General features: G+C 40.7%; 1 protein-coding gene across 1 annotated transcript in view; it reads left to right on the top strand.

Moving 5' to 3' along the window:
- The window catches only part of dus3l (dihydrouridine synthase 3-like (S. cerevisiae)), a 67,507-nt gene that overhangs the window by 45,138 nt on the left and 444 nt on the right, over window positions 1-21,925 (top strand). Inside the window, exons 8-13 of the mRNA XM_039737408.1 lie at window positions 346-411; window positions 541-651; window positions 770-866; window positions 9,746-9,821; window positions 12,384-12,572; window positions 12,773-12,901. Of these exons, the coding sequence (XP_039593342.1) occupies window positions 346-411; window positions 541-651; window positions 770-866; window positions 9,746-9,821; window positions 12,384-12,572; window positions 12,773-12,901 (668 nt within the window). The remainder of the gene's footprint in view (window positions 1-345; window positions 412-540; window positions 652-769; window positions 867-9,745; window positions 9,822-12,383; window positions 12,573-12,772; window positions 12,902-21,925) is intronic.

Here is a 21,925-nt window from a genome sequence, read left to right as displayed (position 1 = left end):
TCAGTGGTATTGTTTGCAGTGACAATTTGATGCTTTATCTTTGTTATATTAATAATGAAAATGCTGTTTTACTGCCATTACTAGATTTAGTAATTAAAAACTGTAATTCGGGGCCAGTTGTGACTAACTAAATGTCTTATAATTTTAATAGTTCTGTGCAGTGATTTGAAAATTGAATATTTATATCATCTTTCTGTTATTCTATTATCAGCAGCAAGGAAATTTTAAATTACTGTATTACATTTGAAAATTAAAAATCACTGGAAAGTTGAAATCAATAAATGATGCATTCTTCTAAATGTTTTAGAATATCTTTTTGCTTACATGTAACTTTGTTGAATTCAGGGTGGTGGTTGTGGATTAATGAATCGAGTTAACAAATTTGAGCAGATTGTTCGAGGGATGAACTCGGTAAGTGAGCACATATTTTATCTTTTTGAAAAAACCTAATTGAAGTTTTTAAAATTTGTTTAACTGTACAATGATATACCCACAATGTTTATTAAAGCATGATTAAAAAAAATTTAATCTTTCTTTCAGGTTTTAAATGTGCCATTAACTGTAAAAATTCGAACTGGTGTGCAAGAAAAACATAATATAGCTCACAAGCTCATTCCTGATATGAAAACCTGGGGAGTTTCACAAATAACTGTATGTATAATTACAATTGTATAATTTTATGATTGTTATAACCAACTGAAAAAAAATATTTGTACCTTAGTGGATACTTACTTGATATTTCTCTTTCCAATTTTTTTTCCTTCCAAAGCTTCATGGCAGATCACGGGAACAACGGTACACAAAATTAGCTGACTGGGACTATATAGACTACTGTTCTAAAGTAGCCAGTCCAGTTCCTTTATTTGGTAAGAAATAATTTCCTTTTTTTTTTTTTTTATAGTATAGCAATCTTTGGAATACATCCCCTCTGCCCCCCAATGCATTATACCTTCACCAGTTGACTGTATTAGGAGTCATAGACATACTAAGAATTATATTTTCCCTGACACCCACAGCTCATTTTTATATATAGTTACATTTGAAGAATGAAGAATACAGTAATTTCTTATGCTGCTAATTAGCCTCAGAAAAGGAAAAGTAATGACGTGTAGTGATGGTGTTAGATTAGTGCTCCCACTTTTGTTAGAAGATTGTGCTGTCCAAACTTATAAGACGTTTTGTCTGAAGAGTGAAGTGACATGCCTAGTTTCATTTTAAAAGCTGCCATGACGGATGTGTTGCAGTATCCTCGCTGAACTAATTTTTCATATTACTGTCTTGGAGTTCAGATACCAAGTACTGGGTGAGCACCAGCTTTTAGAGAAAGTTCAGCATAAAGTATGTAAAACAACATCAGTTCAGGCAGAACTCTCGCAGCCCTAATGCACAGAACTGATTTTAAATACGTTTTTTTTTTTTTTTTATTATTTTATTTTATGAAACAAATTCAGCACTACATATTGCCATTTACTGAATAGTCTTTCATCATCTTTCTCAGATATATACTGTATATACAAAATATTTTATGTTTTGTAAGTAAATCAATATAATTCATAATCATTAAAACAGAAATTTTCAATTTACAGAGAAGCATTAGGATTTAAATTTCCTTTAAAAGTAAATGAAAATATTTTACAGTAAGCCTGTTTCTCTTTCTCCATCACAGGATAGAAAGGTACCTGCCTATGGCAGGTGCCGTGAGCAAGTCTAGTGCTAAGGTACAATACAGTTTTGTACTGAATTATAAGAAAATGTTAGGCAGAATACATTAATAGTACTGGAATCTGACTTGGATGTTTCATATGCTTTAGAGCAAAGTGAATGGAGTAGTTTGTAGTATCTCACAAGTGGTATAGAGAAGCATTGGTAGTCCTCCAAAATTTGAAGGAGAAGCACAGTTTTAGTAAACTATTTCGGATTTGTAAGGCATAAGTGAGCTTTTTTTTTTTTTTTTTTTTTTAAAAAGGTTATGATCCAGCCAAAATGATGATTTCCCCCATAGTACCACAGTAACTCCTGACTGTCTTTTTATACGTATAAGCCTGCGTAGTATAAACGCAGCTTAATCGGCAGGTCAGCTATTCATTATATTAAGTGTTTGCTTATTTTTGTAAATACAGAACATATCTAAAAACAATGCATTTATCCATCCATCCATCCATCCTCTTCCACTTATCCGAGGTCGGGTCACGGGGGCAGCAGCTTAAGCAGAGAGGCCCAGACTTCCCTCTCCCGGCCACTTCTTCCAGCTCTTCCGGAGAATCCCAAAGGCGTTCCCAGGCCAGCCGGGAGACATAGTCCCTCCAGCGTGTCCTGGGTCTTCCCGGGGCCTCCTCCCGGTTGGGCGTGCCGGAACACCTCACCAGGGAGGCGTCCAGGAGGCATCCTGATCAGATGCCCGAGCCACCTCATCTGACTCCTCTCGATGCGGAGGAGCAGCGGCTCTACTCTGAGCCCCTCCCGGATGACTGAGCTTCTCACCCTATCTTTAAGGGAAAGCCCAGACACCCTGCGGAGGAAACTCATTTCAGCCGCTTGTATTCGCGATCTCGTTCTTTCGGTCACTACCCATAGCTCATGACCATAGGTGAGGGTAGGAGCGTAGATCGACTGGTAAATTGAGAGCTTTGCCTTACGGCTCAGCTCCTTTTTCACCACGACAGACCGATGCAGAGCCCGCATCACTGCGGATGCCGCACCGATCCGCCTGTCGATCTCACGCTCCATTCTTCCCTCACTCGTGAACAAGACCCCGAGATACTTGAACTCCTCCACTTGGGGCAGGATCTCTCCCCCAACCCTGAGAGGGCACTCCACCCTTTTCCGGCTGAGGACCATGCTCTCGGATTTGGAGGTGCTGATTCTCATCCCAGCCGCTTCACACTCAGCTGCGAACCGATCCAGAGAGAGCTGAAGATCACGGCCTGATGAAGCAAACAGGACAACATCATCTGCAAAAGCAGTGACCCAATCCTGAGTCCACCAAACCGACCCCTTCAACACCCTGGCTGCGCCTAGAAATTCTGTCCATAAAAGTTATGAACAGAATCGGTGACAAAGGGCAGCCCTGGCGGAGTCCAACTCTCACTGGAAACGGGCTCGACTTACTGCGGCAATGCGGACCAAGCTCTGACACCGTTGTACAGAGACCGAACAGCTCTTATCAGGGGTCCGTACCCCATACTCCCGAGCACCCCCACAGGATTCCCGAGGGACACGGTCGAATGCCTTTTCCAAGTCCACAAAACACATGTAGACCGGTCGGGCAAACTCCCATGCACCCTCCAGGACTCTGCTAAGGGTGAAGAGCTGGTCCACTGTTCCGCACCAGGACTAAAACCACACTGTTCCTCCTGAATCCGAGGTTCACTATCCGACGGACCCTCCTCTCCAGAACCCCGAATAGACTTTTCCAGGGAGGCTGAGGAGTGTGATCCCTCTATAGTTGGAACACACCCTCCGGTCCCCCTTTTTAAAGAGGGGGACCTCCACCCCGGTCTGCCAATCCAGAGGCACTGTCCCGATGTCCATGCGATGTTGCAGAGACGTGTCAACCAAGACAGTCCTACAACATCCAGAGCCTTAAGGAACTCGGTATCTCATCCACCCCGGGCCCTGCCACCAAGGAGTTTTTGACCACCTCGGTGACTTCAGTCCCAGAGATGGGAGAGCCCACCTCAGAGTCCCCAGGCTCTGCTTCCTGATTGGAAGGCATGTTAGTGGGATTGAGGAGGTCTTGAAGTACTCCTCCCACCACCCATAACGTCCGAAGTGAGGTCAGCAGCGCACCATCCCCACCATATACGGTGTTGACACTGCACTGCTTCCCCTCCTGAGACGCGGACGGTGGACCAGAATCTCCTCGAAGCCGTCCAAAGTCGTTCTCCATGGCCTCTCCAAACTCCTCCCATGCCCGAGTTTTGCCTCAGCAACAACCGGCCGCGTTCGCTTGGCCTGCCGGTACCTATCAGCTGCCTCCAGAGACCCACAGGACAAAAAGTCCTATAGGACTCCTTCTTCAGCTTGGCATCCCTCACGCGGTGTCCACCAACGGGTTCGGGATTGCCGCCACGACAGGCACCGACCACCTTGCGGCCACAGCTCGGTCAGCCCCTCAACAATAGAGGCACGGAACATGGCCCATTCGACTCAATGTCCCCACCTCCCTCGGGGCGGGTTGAAGTTCTGCCGGAGGTGGGAGTTGAAGCTACTTCTGACAGGGGACTCTGCCAGCCGTTCCCAGCAGACCCTCACAACACGTTTGGGCCTACCAGGTCTGACCGCATCTTCCCCACCATCGGCCAACTCACCACCAGGTGGTGATCAGTTGACAGCTCCGCCCCTCTCTTCACCCGAGTGTCCAAGACATATGGCGCAAGTCCGGCGACGACCACAAAGTCGATCATCGACCTGAGGCCTAGGGTGTCCTGGTGCCAAGTGCACATATGAACACCCTTATGCTTGAACATGGTGTTCGTTATGGACAATCCATGACGAGCACAGAAGTCCAATAACAAAACACCGCCGGGTTCAGATCGGGGCCATTCCTCCCAATCACGCCCTTCCAGGTCTCACTGTCATTGCCCACGTGAGCATTGAAGTCTCCCAGCAAAACGAGGGAATCCCAGAAGGTATGCCCTCTAGCAACCCTCCAGAGACTCCAAAAGGGTGGATACTCCAAACTGCTGTTGGCGATACGCACAAACAACAGTCAGGACCCTTCCCCACCCGAAGCGGAGGGAGGCCACCCTCTCGCCCACGGGGTAAACCCCAATGCACAGGCTCCAAGTGGGGGCAATAAGTATGCCCACACCTGCTCGGCGCCTCTCACCGGGGGCAACTCCAGAGTGGTAGAGAGTCCAGCCCCTCTCAAGGAGATTGGTTCCAGAGTCCAAGCTGTGCGTCGAGGTGAGTCCGACTATATCTAGCCGAACCTCTCGACCTCGCGCACTAGCTCAGGCTCCTTCCCTTCAGAGAGGTGACATTCCACGTCCCAAGAGCCAGTTTCTGTAGCCGAGGATCAGACCGCCAAGGTCCCGCCGCCACCACCCAACTCACACTGTACCCAACCTCCTTGGACCCTCCCATAGGTGGTGAGCCCATGGGGAGGAGGACCCACGTTACCTCTTCGGGCTGTGCCCGGCCGAGCCCCATGGGTGCAGGCCCGCCACCAGGCGCTCGCCATCGAGCCCCACCTCCAGGCCTGGCTCCAGAGGGGGCCCGGTGACCCGCGTCCGGGCAAGGGAAAACGTCGTCCAAAGTTTTTATTCTTCATTGGAGGTTTGTTGAACCGCTCTTTGTCTCATCCCTCACCTAGGACCAGTTTGCCTTGGGTGGCCCTACCAGGGGCATAAAGCCCCGGACAACATAGCTCCTAGGATCATTGGGACACGCAAACCCCTCCACCACGATAAGGTGACGGTTCAAGGAGGAGAATGTCCTCCTTGAATGCATTTATGTCAAGTTTTAATAATAAATAGCAGAATTACATTTGAATATTCATTCATGAGGTAAATTTACTAACTATATGACTATGTTACCATTTATTCATTTACTAGAGGGAAACTATGGTGAAAGCTGTCCAGATAGGTTTTGCTTTTATCTTGATGTAATGTGTGAATATAGCAGAGCTTTTCCAAACAGGTTATCATTTATTTGTCCTAGCCAAATACAAGATGTTTCTACTTTTTCAAAAGCCATAATAATAATTTAAGCATTAGATGAGTTAGATGATTATTGGTTTATATGTCACATAGTTGCAAGCAACACACTATGTTACCTCTATTGTACTTTTACTTGTACTATTGTACTTACACACTTTCTAGTAAGTTTTCATTGTAAGAAATCACAGCATAATTAGATTAGATTATTTATAACAGCACATTTAAAACAAGAGGTTGCGCCAAAGTGGTGTACAAAAAAGCATTAAAATAAACACAATACAAACAATCATGCAAATGCAGATTAATAAAACAACCAACTGTTAACATCCATTACAATCCCATCATACACAATGAAAGACAGAAGAAAACAAGTAGGTCTTAAGCTGACTTTTAAAGGCAAGTCATTCCACACCGCTCGGGTTCAGATCGGGGGGGCCATTCCTCCCAATCACGCCCTTCCAGGTCTCACTGTCATTGCCCACGTGAGCATTGAAGTCTCCCAGCAAAACGAGGGAATCCCCAGAAGGTATGCCCTCTAGCAACCCCTCCAGAGACTCCAAAAAGGGTGGATACTCCAAACTGCTGTTGGTAGCATACGCACAAACAACAGTCAGGACCCTTCCCCCACCCGAGGCGGAGGAGGCCACCCTCGCCCACCGGGTAAACCCCTATGCACAGGCTCCAAGTCGGGAGGCAATAAGTATGCCCACACCTGCTCGGCGCCTCACCGGGGGCAACTCCAGAGTGGTAGAGAGTCCAGCCCCTCTCAAGGAGATTGGTTCCAGAGTCCAAGCTATGCGTCGAGGTGAGTCCGACTATATCTAGCCGGAACCTCTCGACCTCAAGCACTAGCTCAGGCTCCTTCCCTTCAGAGAGGTGACATTCCACGCCCCAAGAGCCAGTTTCTGTAGCCGAGGATCAGACCGCCAAGGTCCCCGCCTTCGGCCACCACCCAACTCACACTGTACCCAACCTCCTTGGACCCTCCCATAGGTGGTGAGCCCATGGGGAGGAGGACCCACGTTACCTCTTCGGGCTGTGCCCGGCCGAGCCCCATGGGTGCAGGCCCGCCACCAGGCGCCGCCATCGAGCCCCACCTCCAGGCCTGGCTCCAGAGGGGGGCACCGGTGACCCAGCGTCCGGGCAAGGGAAAACGTCGTTCAAAGTTTTTGCTCTTCATCTGAGGTTTGTTGAACCGCTCTTTGTCTCATCCCTCACCTAGGACCAGTTTGCCTTGGGTGGCCCTACCAGGGGCATAAAGCCCCGGACAACATAGCTCCTAGGATCATTGGGACACGCAAACCCCTCCACCACGATAAGGTGACGGTTCAAGGAGGAGAATGTCCTCCTTGAATGCATTTATGTCAAGTTTTAATAATAAATAGCAGAATTACATTTGAATATTCATTCATGAGGTAAATTTACTAACTATATGACTATGTTACCATTTATTCATTTACTAGAGGGAAACTATGGTGAAAGCTGTCCAGATAGGTTTTGCTTTTATCTTGATGTAATGTGTGAATATAGCAGAGCTTTTCCAAACAGGTTATCATTTATTTGTCCTAGCCAAATACAAGATGTTTCTACTTTTTCAAAAGCCATAATAATAATTTAAGCATTAGATGAGTTAGATGATTATTGGTTTATATGTCACATAGTTGCAAGCAACACACTATGTTACCTCTATTGTACTTTTACTTGTACTATTGTACTTACACACTTTCTAGTAAGTTTTCATTGTAAGAAATCACAGCATAATTAGATTAGATTATTTATAACAGCACATTTAAAACAAGAGGTTGCGCCAAAGTGGTGTACAAAAAAGCATTAAAATAAACACAATACAAACAATCATGCAAATGCAGATTAATAAAACAACCAACTGTTAACATCCATTACAATCCCATCATACACAATGAAAGACAGAAGAAAACAAGTAGGTCTTAAGCTGACTTTTAAAGGCAAGTCATTCCAAAGTCTAGGAGCAACAACTGAAAAAGCTCCGTCTTCCCTAGACTTCAGCTGAGATCTTGGCACTACAAGGAGCAGTCGTCCAGATGACCTCAGTGCTCTTGGTGCCACTCTGTGTCTGAATTAACTGCATTATGTTGTACTTTGTAACAGGTAGCCAATCCTTATTATCCATACAAATTCGAATTTAGGGAAATAGATATAACATTATTTGTTGCTGGGGGAATTTTTGACTTTTTACAAAAGCTCTTTAAATAAACAAATAATTACATAAAAATATACATACTAGGTGTATGTGTATGTATTTGTGTGTTTGTGTGTGTGTATATATATCCCTTTGTATGTACAACATATCTATCTTCTGCTTCTCGCAACTGAGAGAACATGGCGGATGTTTGCCAACTGGCCGATCAATCACAAGTCTTACCTGGTAGGTAACCACCCAAATAATTAGACGGTGACCTAATAAAGTAATACTCTGATCTTCACCTTGTCAAATGAACGAACCAGCTGCCATGGCGAAACGTCAGAGGCTTCACCTGAGGTGTTGATGTTAGAGGTTCAATCCCCATAAGGGGATACAAAAGTGCATATACCTCACGAACCCCAATAAGGGAGAAACACGTGTTGTGTACTCTTTGTATTATTTGACAGATACATACATACGTGCAGTATGTATGTATGTATGTATGTGTACACACACACAAGCGCTGTGGTCTGGGCACACACCAGAAACACTTGAACAGAAGAAAACTGTTGCTGTTGGTACAAAGAAGCCCCAGTAGTGTTTCTTGACACACTTCTTAATAATTTGCTGGATGAAGGTACTCTGTGTTAGTGTGCCATGGACAGAATGTGTAGCATTTTTCATAAGGGCATCGGTTTTGTTTTAATTCTTTACCTCTGCTACTACCTCCAGGCAGTCCAGAGTGCATCCCATAACTGAGCCTGCCCTATTAATTAGCTTGTTGATTAGGTAGACCTCTCTTGAAGTAATGTCACCAGCTCAGCACACCACAGCATAGCAAATTGCATTGCCCAACACAGAGTTATAGAAGATGTGAAGGATGTCACTACCTCAGTTAAAGGAATGCAGTTTCCCAATGAAAAAAATGCCTGCTCTGCCCTTTCTTATATAGCTTCTCTATGTTACGAGACCAGTGCAATGTGTCATTGAGGTAGACTCTTAAGTACGTGTAGGTGTGCACCACTTCTACATCCACTCCCTGAATAGTGATTGGACAGAGAGGCTCTTTGGTGTGGCAAAAATCAATATAATTGGTTCCTTAGTTTTGCTAATATTGAGATGCAAATGCCATGAACAAGGAATTGTGGTGCAAAAACACATTTTAGCCAGTTTTTAAAAGGTCAAATTACTTATTTTAAAATGAGCATAGACTCCATTGGATGTACTTGAAGGTGACATAGCTGTCTGGTCTGCCTAGAGTCAAATAAGATATTGTCAGTACCATGTAGAATGTTCGAAGATGAAGTATTTTGAAATAGCATGCACTTGTATGATTCTTCCTATATCTATCTATTAAATCTTATACTGTAGGTAGAAAAAAAGTAATTCAACTCTTGAGTATATACTAAAGTGTCTTTGACAATACTGCCTTGGAGGAGAAATGCTGGCCAAGTGAAATCATTATTTTCTAGCTTTGGTATGGAAAATGGTATAAGTCCTTTATCCAGAACCAGATTTACACAAGATTTTCATTTATGTCTTAATTTTTCATTTATAATTTTTTAATTGCAGAATTGTAAATGAGGGATTGCAGACCTTTATGTGATATTATATTTAAAATACATATTCAAAGATATTTTACAATTAGGAAATATCCTCTGTGTTAAGTTGCAGGGATACACTACTGGTCAAAAGTTTTAGAAAACTGCAGTTTTGTTTTTTGTTCTGTTTTTGCTGACATAAACTTTAAAACTGCTAGCAGTTTACTGCTTACCTTTTCACTGTTTTAGGTCTTCATTGCATTCCAACTGAAGTGTTGTAAACCTTTTGGTCGGTAGTGTAGATACTTATTACCTGAAGAATAAGGTGCGTTGCATATTACTGTAGTAAAGTATCATGTCCACAACTGTTTTATTTTCAGGGAATGGTGATATCCTGTCCTATGAGGATGTGATAAGTGCTAGAAAGACAAGTGTTTCAGGAGTTATGATTGCAAGGTAAGCAGAACACTTGAAATGTATTTCACTGTTCTTATCTGTGCCTGTCTGTCTGTCTGTTTTTGTGCAACTCCATATGAGTTTTGTGCCGTGTTCTCTGCAGTTTGGAAAGTGGTGAATAAATTTAATAGAAAGCTGAACATGATGTGCTGTCATAGAAGTTTTTTTGACAAAGGATTGATCTTGCCTCTATTTTAGTGTAGAAAGGCTGGTCATTCCACACTCATGAAACTGATTACAACAGCCATAATACAGTAATCCCTCGCTATATCGCGCTTCGACTTTTGCGGCTTCACTCTATCGCGGATTTTAAATGTAAGCACATCTAAATATATATCACAGATTTTTTGCTGGTTCGCCGCTTTCTGCGGACAATGGGTCTTTTAATTTAGGTTACATGCTTCCTCAGTTTGATTGCCCAGTTGATTTCATACAAGGGATGCTATTGACGGTTGGCTTAGAAGCTACCCAATCAGAGCATGTATTACATATTAACTAAAACTCCTCAATGCTATAAGATATGCTTCCAGCGCGGTGCTTGTTTGCTTCTCTCTGTCTTTCTCACTCTCTCTGCCTGACGGAGGGGGTGTGAGCAGAGGGGCTGTTTGCACAGAGGACATGGACGCTCCTCTACAAAATGCCGCTTTATCGCGTTGCTTCTGTATACTTAAAAGCACGTATTGATTTTTTGATTGTTTGCTTTTCTTAGCAAGCGCTGTCTCTGACATTCTCTGCTCCTGACAGCGCTCCTTTATGACGGAACTCCTTTGAAGATAAGACGTTTGCTTTCTTTTAATTGTGAGAAAGAACTGTCATCTGTGTCTTGTAATGGAGCACAGTTTAAACGTTTGACTAAAGGGTGTTATTTCATGTCTAGAGGGCTCTAATAATGTTAACAGGGTGGGAGAGTTTATAAGGGCTTAAAATATATAAAAATAACCATACAAACATATGGTTTCTACTTCGTGGATTTTCACCTATCGTGGGGGTCTGGAACGCAACCCCTGCAATCGAGGAGGGATTACTGTACTCCCCATATCATTAAGTAAAAGCATTCCACAATGTTTGTGTTTATCCATGTATTTGTTAATTCTTTTAGATGTACTGTGAAAGTATTTCAAAGCACTGAATCTGAACATTTCTTCTGTGTTGTGAAACTATATTCTATAGTTTATATATAGTGTATATGTTTATATATATATATGTATATATATATATATATATGTATGTATGTATGTATATATGTATGTATGTATGTATGTATATGTATGTATATGTATGTATATATATATATATATATATATATATATATATATATATATATATATATATATATATATATATATATATATATATACCTTTTGTATTTTAATGTGACATATGACATTTTATGTTAGAAAAAAATATCTTAAGAAGAAAGCACTGCAAAGCAGTGTGTTCTTTAATCTGACTGTATGATAGTACATGGAGATGCAGGCATTTTGAGGGAAGGGAAACTAGTCATTACAGTTAAATGGAGTACGGTAGAAAGTATTAATCCAAGGTAAATGTTGACATATATTTTACTGGGTAACAGATGAGAAATTATGTAGATAGAAATATATGTGGAGGTAAAGATGAGCTGCATTTGAGTGCATCTGCAAAAGGAAAAACAGGTGCATATTATCATAAGAAAAAGTCGGATGAGAATTTTTGTTTTTTGCTTGTAGAAACCTTAATCAAGTATGTCATATCTATATTGTAGAATCTTTATGTCATTAAGTGCATTGGCGTATAATGCAAAAAGCCCCTGCTGTCATCTGCCTGTGTGTCAGTCTGTGTAAAACCACTTGACTCCCATCAATCAGACCAATTTTTGTTTAAATGTGATCCACTTATTCTTCAAGGACATTTGTTGGAAAAATTCAGTTTTTGTTGAGATATCTCAAATAGAGTGCACTGTGCATATTTTTGAATTTCAAAAATCTCCACTGAAAAAGCATTTGTTGACTTTTCAAACCGTTCAGTATTAAATCTGAAAAACATTCTCAGAGACTTTAATTATGAATTGCTTTTCTAAAAAATATTTCATAAGTAAAATATAACATTCTTTGCTGTAAATTTTTTTTTAAATACCCCAACTTTCCAAATGGTTAATTATGTGACTGAACGCACCTGAACGTATACTTTAATACACTTTTTTTTATATTATACATATACATATATATATTTTTTTTTTTTAGAAAATAGTTTGTTTTTTTAATTAAAATTTTATGTGTTTCAGTTTGGGAAAGAAAAAAAAAAAAAAGGTGTAAAGGTCTGCTGGTCAACAACATTAAAAAAAAAAAAAAAAAAAATGAGTGGGATAATAATATGAGGGAAGCTGTCCAACATGAACTCAAAATTTCAAAAATCGACAAATAAAACAAGAATAACATGTTTATTCCATTACATGTTCATTGGTATCTAATATTGTCCTGAAATACAGCATTGCAGTATTAGTATCCTTTTCCACAATTTCTAACTATAATATTAATTTCCTACTACTATTGCCAGTTTGATATAAAGGACTTTTTATTTCAGGGGTGCTCTAATTAAGCCATGGATTTTTACTGAGATAAAGGAACAAAGACATTGGGACATTTCAGCCACTGAAAGATTTGACATTCTGAAAGAGTTTACCAGCTTTGGTCTGGAACATTGGGGAGCTGACACGCAAGGGGTTGAAAAAACTAGAAGGTTCATGCTTGAATGGTTGTCATTTTTATGCAGGTAGGTACAATTTGCCAGTTTTATTTTTGCAGTCATAATTTTAGAACCTGTATATATAAAATAAAGTGTAGAATTTTATTTCCTAGTGATGAAATTGCATTTAACAGCACATTGTTTCAATCAGAAATAATTCTGTACACAATATTTTTTTAAATCTGTGTTATCATCTCAAGTACTTTAAATCCGTGTTCTATTTTCAGGTATATACCAGTTGGACTTTTGGAACGTTTGCCACAAAAAATCAATGAAAGGCCACCTTTCTACATTGCAAGAGATTATATGGAGACTTTGATGGCAAGCCAACATGTTGGAGACTGGATCAAAATCAGGCAAGAATTACTATTTAACGAATGAATGCAAGTTAAAGTAGAACCAAAATATACCATACTATAGTATTTACAACTTAAAAGTTCAAGGGACTCTAATAATATTAAACTGAAAATATCACACTTTGCCTTTCAGAGCAGTTAAGAAAATTTTTTAATGAAACACATTAAGTTAAAAATTTAACTTTTTGCGTGGGCAGGTTTTCTCAGTTTGAAGGAAGAATAGAATCTCTAAGACATCTACAAAATAGTATAAAAGTAAATGTTTATAAAGATTATGGATGATTATTTTTGATTACATCCTTAGTTGAAATAAAAACTATAGCAATGGCATTTTTTATTTTTATATTAATCATTTATATCACTTTTATTTTAATGTTAAGCTTACAACAGCAACTTTATATATTGCATGGTTTATAGTTTTATGACTGTCAGAATAGTGTAACAAATGTTATACTACTTGGACAGTAGCTAAATTCTGCCTGTTAAGCTTTTAGAGATTCAAACTAAGGCAAGAAGAGTATTTTTATTATTTATGTTTTAAAAAGTGGTCTAGGTCAAGATGATTGTCCAGGTTGAGGACTTTGGAAACACAGTAGCATTAAAGTAAGCTATGACTCTGTAAAGTTTAATTTAGTTTTACTAAACAAAACCATAAATTGTGCATTAGTGCTTAGAAGCTCTTTTATTGTAGTTGTGTTTTACTATTTGACACACCAGCTTTAGTGGCAGGGAAGATGCTAAATGTAGAAAATGCCTTTTATAATTTTGTTTTCCTGTACATCACCAAATATCTTAAATATTAAGGCAGGGAGCTCTCCTTTAGCTTATATCCCCCCCTGTTAACAATGGCTGCAGCTAAAAGCTCAGCTACATTGATGATGAATAATTTGGATAAAAAATAATTTGGAGTGATGTTGCCATACTTTTGGCCATATAGTGCATCTTGCACGAGGTGGAGATATTTTTACCTAAGGGAGTTTTTAAAGTTGTAAATATTTGGGAGAAGCAAAGACTGTAAACTGGTGTTTAATCAACATACAGAAGTACTCTGCAAAAAGAAAACCAGTGCTTCTACTGTCCAAGGAAGAAATATAAATTTAGAACAAAAACTAACATTATATCAATTAGTTTAATAGATCTTGTACTAAATTGGTCAGATTTTCTGCTGGTTTAGGTCAGGTGGAGGAGCACACACTGGTACAGTGCATTGCCGCACCCACCACATGATGAAACCGCTTGGCAAGCCATCCCACCAAACAGATGTGTGGTCCAGTTCCACCTTTCAGCAATAACCGTCTGCTTGCCTTAGGCACGTGTTATCTGGGCATCCCCTTGGCCTGCACCAGCTGCTCGGGTCCTCAACAATGAGGATCCTGTGAGCTGGATCACCCTTGGGGAATTGTGCCGTTACTGACACTCCGTCACGATGCAGGTAATGTACCTCATTTGGGACTGTTTGGAAGCCCTTGAACCCAACACCTTCGATAATGTCACCGAGTGAGCTAGACAGTGGAGGAAACAACATAGCAAGGGGATGGTATAAAACGGTGTATAGTGCTTTTATTTAAAATCGGTCAACAAAACAATCAAAGTATTCAATTAAAGTGCAGTGATTCCAAAGTCATATACAGTGGTGTGAAAAACTATTTGCCCCCTTCCTGATTTCTTATTCTTTTGCATGTTAGTCACACAAAATGTTTCTGATCATCAAACACATTTAACCATTAGTCAAATATAACACAAGTAAACACAAAATGCAGTTTTTAAATGATGGTTTTTATTATTTAGGGAGAAAAAATCTAAACCTACATGGCCCTGTGTAAAAAAGTAATTGCCCCCTGAACCTAATAACTGGTTGGGCCACCCTTAGCAGCAATAACTGCAATCAAGCGTTTGCGATAACTTGCAATGAGTCTTTTACAGCGGTCTGGAGGAATTTTGGCCCACTTATCTTTGCAGAATTGTTGTAATTCAGCTTTATTTGAGGGTTTTCTAGCATGAACCGCCTTTTTAAGGTCATGCTATAGCATCTCAATTGGATTCAGGTCAGGACTTTGACTTGGCCACTCCAAAGTCTTCATTTTGTTTTTCTTCAGCCATTCAGAGGTGGATTTGCTGGTGTGTTTTCGGTCATTGTCCTGTTGCAGCACCCAAGATCGCTTCAGCTTGAGTTGACGAACAGATGGCCGGACATTCTCCTTCAGGATTTTATGGTAGACGGTAGAATTCATGGTTCCATCTATCACAGCAAGCCTTCCAGGTCCTGAAGCAGCAAAACCACCCCAGACCATCACACTGCCACCACCATATTTTACTGTTGGTATGATGTTCTTTTCTGAAATGCTGTGTTCCTTTTACGCCAGATGTAACGGGACATTTGCCTTCCAAAAAGTTCAACTTTTGTCTCATCAGTCCACAAGGTATTTTCCCAAATGTCTTGGCAATCATTGAGATGTTTCTTAGCAAAATTGAGACGAGCCCTAATGTTCTTTTTGCTTAACAGTGGTTTGCGTCTTGGAAATCTGCCATGCAGGCCGTTTTGCCCAGTCTCTTTCTTATGGTGGAGTCGTGAACACTGACCTTAATTGAGGCAAGTGAGGCCTGCAGTTTTTTTAGACGTTGTCCTGGGGCTTTTTGTGACCTCTCTGATGAGTCGTCTCTGCGCTCTTGGGGTAATTTTGGTCGGCCGGCCACTCCTGGGAAGGTTCACCACTGTTCCATGTTTTTGCCATTTGTGGATAATGGCTCTCACTGTGGTTCGCTGGAGTCCCAAAGCTTTAGAAATGGCTTTATAACCTTTACCAGACTGATAGATCTCAATTACTTCTGTTCTCATTTGTTCCTGAGTTTCTTTGGATCTTGGCATGATGTCTAGCTTTTGAGGTGCTTTTGGTCTACTTCTCTGTGTCAGGCAGCTCCTATTTAAGTGATTTCTTGATTGAAACAGGTGTGGCAGTAATCAGGCCTGGGGTGGCTACAGAAATTGAACTCAGGTGTGATACACCACAGTTAGGTTATTTTTAACAAGGGGCAATTACTTTTTCACACTGGGCCATGTAGGTTTGGATTTTTTTTTCTCCCTAAATAATAAAAACCATCATTTAAAAACTGCATTTTGTGTTTACTTGTGTTATATTTGACTAATGGTTAAATGTGTTTGATGATCAGAAACATTTTGTGTGACAAACATGCAAAAGAATAAGAAATCAGGAAGGGGGCAAATAGTTTTTCACACCACTGTAAATAAATAATCCATTAAAACGTGGATGTTAAAAATAGCAAACAAAAAACAATCCTTTAAAAACGAGGTTAAAATGTTTCATGTGAAAGCAGTCTTTTAAAACAACAACAATCCCAGTGCCGCCTTTTATGCTGGCGCCTCACCTGCTTCTTCTCTTGCTCCCTGTAACCTGTCCTTTTCATTTTTTCCATCGACCTTTTTTCTTCCCATTTTGTTCTCGTTCTTCCAAACAACTTGCACTTCTTTTATACAGCGAGGGGCCATATCAGCTGCAGCACATTAGCCACGGGAACAATCACAGATGTGGGCAGTTCCTCACTTGTACACTAGGTGAGAAACGGCCACACCGCAGATCGCCCCGCGGCTTGATATGACTACTACGCCCCCTCACGAAGCCGCCTCGAGTGCAGTGATTATTTATTTAAAAATAAATGGCCTTTGCTCAGTGAGCTGTGGACCCATAACACCACAGGGACTCCTTGAGCAACTGCTCATTTGACACAAAGGCAAACCAGCAGTACGCAAAGATTCTTCAAAGAGACAGAGTACTAAAGGAGTCCAGTCTTTGTCTTGTGTCACTAGATAGCATCCATGTCTCTCAACCATATAGGAAAACAGGAAGCACCAGATACTGCACATGAATGTTGCTGCTGAAATAAGTAAACCTCTCTACACGGTCGATACACTCTCCTCAAAAGGACACACTGCTGATGGCTGTGTCGAAGAGGCCAAAGGTCTGGATCTTTGTTTTTATCCAGGACGCTTACAAGCCCAGAAACAAGGACTCCTCACTCAGTCTCATGAGAGCCCCAATCAGAACCTCCATTGACTCTGTGAAGATCAGAGCATTGTTGGCAAAGTCAAAATCAGTGAATCTTTCTTCATCAACAGATACCCCAGTTGTTGGACCCCACAACCTTGCACAACACCTAGTCCATGCAAGCATTGAACATGGTAGGAGCAAGAACACACCCCAGAATGAAATGGGGACAACTGCAGAGGTTCTGCCTCCACTCTGTACAACACTCCCAATACCAATGTACAGGCCAGCCATGATATCCAGCAACCTGGCGGGGATCCAGTGAAGTCCGAGGATGTCCCACAGGACAGCTCGATCAATTGAATCGAACGTTTTACAAAAATCAACAAAAGCTACAAAGAAACCCAGCCAATATTCACGTCTGCAGTCAATGAGAACCCTCCGTGCGAGGATGCAGTCGATGGTAGATTTCTTAGGTGTTAAACCAGACTGCTCCAGTCACTGGTAGGTGAGCAAGATTTCACAGATTCTATTGAGGATGACCCTAGCAAGGATCTTATCTGGTACAGAGAAGCAGTGTTATCCCCATGTAGTTGCCGAAATCCAGGCTATCGCCCTTTCCAGAAGCAAAGATTGCCTACAATACCAGGATGACAGCCTTACCCCCAGCCTGGAGAAATTCACAGTGGATACCACAGATCCCTGCAGCTTTTCCTACTCTCAGCTGGTTTGCTGACTCTGCAACTCAGTGAGATTGGGTGGTTCACAGCTAATTGGAGGATCAGCCTCAAGAACTGTGTATTTGCACATTTGCCATTTGCACATTGGAAGAAAAAGCAGGAATATTCAGATGGAAGCAGTAGAATAACAAGATCACAACACTTAAATTTGAAAGACCTATGTAAAAAAGCACGTATTGAGGAAAGTAGAGTATGTTCCTTCAGATTAATTTAACCCCTCCATTCTTAGTTCCAGGTTCAGGTGTCCAAGAATAAAAATCTAATTTTCAGTATAACACTCTGGTTAACAACAAATAAGAAAAAGTAAAAACACATACTGTATATACTCATGTATAAGTCGGTTCTTGAAACCCAAAAAATCTTTCATAAAATCAGACCCCAACTTATACACCCATTCAGAATTTTTTTGTTTTTTTTTAACATCATCTTGCCTCCTCCAATCTCTCATTAGTTTCTCAGATGCATCGAATTTTATTGCAGTAGCACAGTTACCAGTTTCTTTCGCTACTTCAACGTAGATAGGGGATGATCTTACGATAAAGGTGTATATGAGGGTGTGAGATACAAAAAACACAAATTGGTGCAAACGTTGCTTCGGAATAGTTCTGGTATTACCGTGTGGTCACGTAGGCACAAAAGAGAGAGAGAGAGAGGTTAGGAGCACGCACTGATACAGCTCATTGCCAGACCCACATAGGAAAAAAAAAAAAAGGCAGTGTGCTCCGTGGTTACTATCTCAGGTGGGTGTTAGCATATTATAATCTCTTGGACTGATAGTGTGAGTTTTCCACATTCAACTTGTACGACTAACATTATTAAATACCAGAAATTATACAATAAAATTAAGTCCCTACTTATCCAGGGGAGAACTTTTCCGCAGGAGAAGTTATCCGCGAGTATATACGATAAATGCATTAGAATAAAAGGATACAAAAACGTACATCTAAGAGCAATGCCCAACTGTTAACAGACATAAAAATACATATATAGTTATAAAATAAAACAGTTAAAAGTATAAAGTTATGCTAGTCTGCCAATGTAACCTAAAAAGTAGTAAATAAAACTTTTTAAGTGATTTAAAATAATCAATTGTGGCAACTCGTGGTGTTTGGAGGGGCAGGCTGTTCCAAAGCCATGGCCCCATTACAGTGAAAGCTCAGTCATCCCACAGCTTCAAGCGTGTGTGTGGAACAGACCATAATTGATTAGAGGACCTGAGAGGCCTAGTGGATGAGTAGGGACACAGAAGATCAGCAGGATAGTTGGGAGCAGACCTATGTACGTCTTTGAATACAAACAATAAAACCTTAAAATTCATCCTGTATTTCACAGAAAGTTAATGAAGAAAAGTTAACATGGGTGAAATATGGTGGTGTTTTTTTTGTGCCAGTCAAGACTGGCACCAGTTATTTTGAATTTGTTGTAGTTGGGGCAGAGCTGGGCTCAAACACCAGTAACACAGGTAGTTGCAGTAGTCTAAATGGAATCAAATAAAAGAATGGCTAAGCTTTTGTAGATTGTTAAAAGATAAACATGGTTTCACTTTAGTGATAGCCTTAAGCTGCTGAAAGCTACTTTTGATCACAAGTTATCTGTTTATTAAGTTTGAAATCTGAGTCAAAGAGAATGCCAAGGTTTCTAACCTAAGACCTGATGTATGGAGTTAATTGACCAAGATTGTTCTTAATATCAGAGAGAGAGAGAGAGAGAGAGATTTCCAAAGCAGGTAGATTGGGTATCATTTGCCTAACAGTGCTAAGGAATATTGTAGTGGAAAGTGCATATTACAAAAAAAAAAAAAACAAAGCCTGCCACAACAGACCCTTATGGTACACTGCAGGTAACAGACTGTAGGAGGTGATAAATTACCAAAGCTGACACTTGCTCTTAAGGTAGCCTGCAAACCACACAAGGGCAGTGCTCCAATTTCCAACCCAGCGTTTAGTCGATCAATAAGAATGTCATGATGAACCGTGTCGAACGCTGCACTCGGTCCCAGCAGAATTAACATAGCACAGCTCCCAGAATCAGCTACTATCAGCAGATCATTTGTCATTAAGATACACATTTAGATCAAGAAAGGGATAGAACTTTGACAAAACAACTTTGTCAAGGATTTTAGGAAGAAATGGCAATTTAGACAGAGGACAGAAATTATTGAGAAAGGAGGTGTCAAGAATGGTCATTTTGAGCAGAGGTTGAACAATTGTATGCTTAAGACAAGATGGAACAGAAGGCATTGTTAAGGAACTGTGCATAACAGGCAAAACACCAGACTCAATTACTTCAAATACCTGTTTGCTGTGTGTTTATTGTGATGTCCAGGGGCCTCATACATAATGGCGTGCGTAGAATTCACACTAAAAGATGTCATAAGGACAAAAGCGTAAATGTGCATATACACAAAAAAACCCAGCTGCATAAATCTGTGCCAACGCCAACTTCCATGTTCTTCCGCTACATAACTCCTGGTCAGCGTGAAAAGTAACGCACGTGCATGCTGTCCCGTCCCCTCCCAGAATTATGCCTCTTTGAATAGGGAAATCAATATAAATAGCCCTTAAGCTCAGTGTTCTGTGAAAATGGGGGGAAACAGAAGAATTTCAGTGAATACCAAGTGAAGGCAAGGAAAACGTACTGTTTGTTGGTTTAAGCAGTGGTATAAATAAAAGGAAGTTGATAGAGTGACACAGAGTGTCGGAGAAACTCGAAAGTTCAAGTTCACAAAGCCGCACAGTGCTCGAAATAAAGAAGTTTTCAGATATCAGTCATAGCCCACCATCTGAGTGTCGTATGAATGCTTATTAGGGTACAGAGAAAAAAAAAAATGGGACACAGTGAGAAAAAAGTTGAATGCCAACTTTACTCTCGAAATTTCCACCTTTATTCACAGTTTATTTTGTCATTAAAGCAGAACATGAAACTTCATCTTTAAATCATTTTAATTTACTCGTGTCTCAAGAACCATCATAACTAAAGTAGCACGTTAAATGCTTTATTTTGTATGTGTTCTTCTATGTGCGAATCACTACATGCTTCTTAAACGGGCTTTCTTTTCCTCTGACTTATCACAGAATTCATTACATTTGTAATATTACAGATCTCTGAATAATTTAAATACCGAGATGTATACTTGATATTTTCATGATGATAGGAGTTAAAAGCATGTTAATAAACATGGAACCACGGTGGAACAGTGATAGTGATGAGCTGGCTCCCTGGCCAGAGACTGCCTCATGCAAGATGCCTGCTGCGCCGTGCGCGCCTTTGAAATAATTTACTGCAGCAGTATTGTCACTTTCAAATGTACTAACTTCCAATTCCTGTCCGTCCTTTTCTTTCTCCACGTAACCAATCGCCACAAAATCAGCTCTGTAATAGATGTTAAGCCATCTGTAAGCTAGCGCTGCGACACCGTGTCCTCACATGTTTAATTATCAACAATATAGATTTAAATGTTCACATTTTATCTGTATATTGTAATAAACATATTTTGCTGTATTTCATCTTAAAAATGATATTGTCATCCTATGTAAATACGTGTTTTATAAAGTGGCTCAGGTTGTGCAATATAACTGTACAGCAAGTTTACAGTGAGGTAATTGTACTAATAAGTACAAATAGTTCAAGGAGCACTTTCTGGAAAGATTGAGTGATTTATAGTTCTTGGGATGAAACTGTTTCTGAACCGCAATGTCCCTACAGGAAAAGCTGTGAAGCAGTTCAATAGTCTGTGCACATGGCTGAGGCAGCGTGTGCTTGATGCTGTATGCTGATAATTCTCTTTCCGATCAGCTGCTGTAGAGCTGTGATTCCACACTCCGATACAGTGGGATAAATAGTCTTGAGTGGTGCATGGAGAGGAACTATGCTAAAGCAGCTATGGTATTTGGAATAGTTTGGCCATTCCATCTACCATTAAATTGTTACAGGTTAATTACATTCAGATGCCTTAAACTAATAAACAATATATGGTTAATTTCAGTGTATTTGTAAAACCGCGTCAGGGATGTGAAACTAAAAAAGAAACCACACTTGAACAAAAGCGCTGCTTTGACACTGGGTGCCGCCAATTTGCAAAACCAAGCGGAGACCTTGCGTACACCAAGCATTTAGCTAGCGTGAAAATGTGCGTGGCTTTATGCCAAGTTTAGGTTTTATACATAGCAATTTGAGCATGGAAATGGGAGTATGCAACATTTTTGTGCGTACGCACCGTTTATGCAGAAGGCCCCTGGTCTCTTTGTAAAACCCTACTGAGACACACAGATTCCTTCTTGACA

Source organism: Polypterus senegalus, chromosome 15 (genome assembly GCF_016835505.1).
Source record: "Polypterus senegalus isolate Bchr_013 chromosome 15, ASM1683550v1, whole genome shotgun sequence".
NCBI lineage: Eukaryota > Metazoa > Chordata > Cladistia > Polypteriformes > Polypteridae > Polypterus > Polypterus senegalus.
The sequence above is the reverse complement of the archived record's forward strand: the minus strand, read 5'-3'. Positions and strand labels throughout refer to the sequence as shown.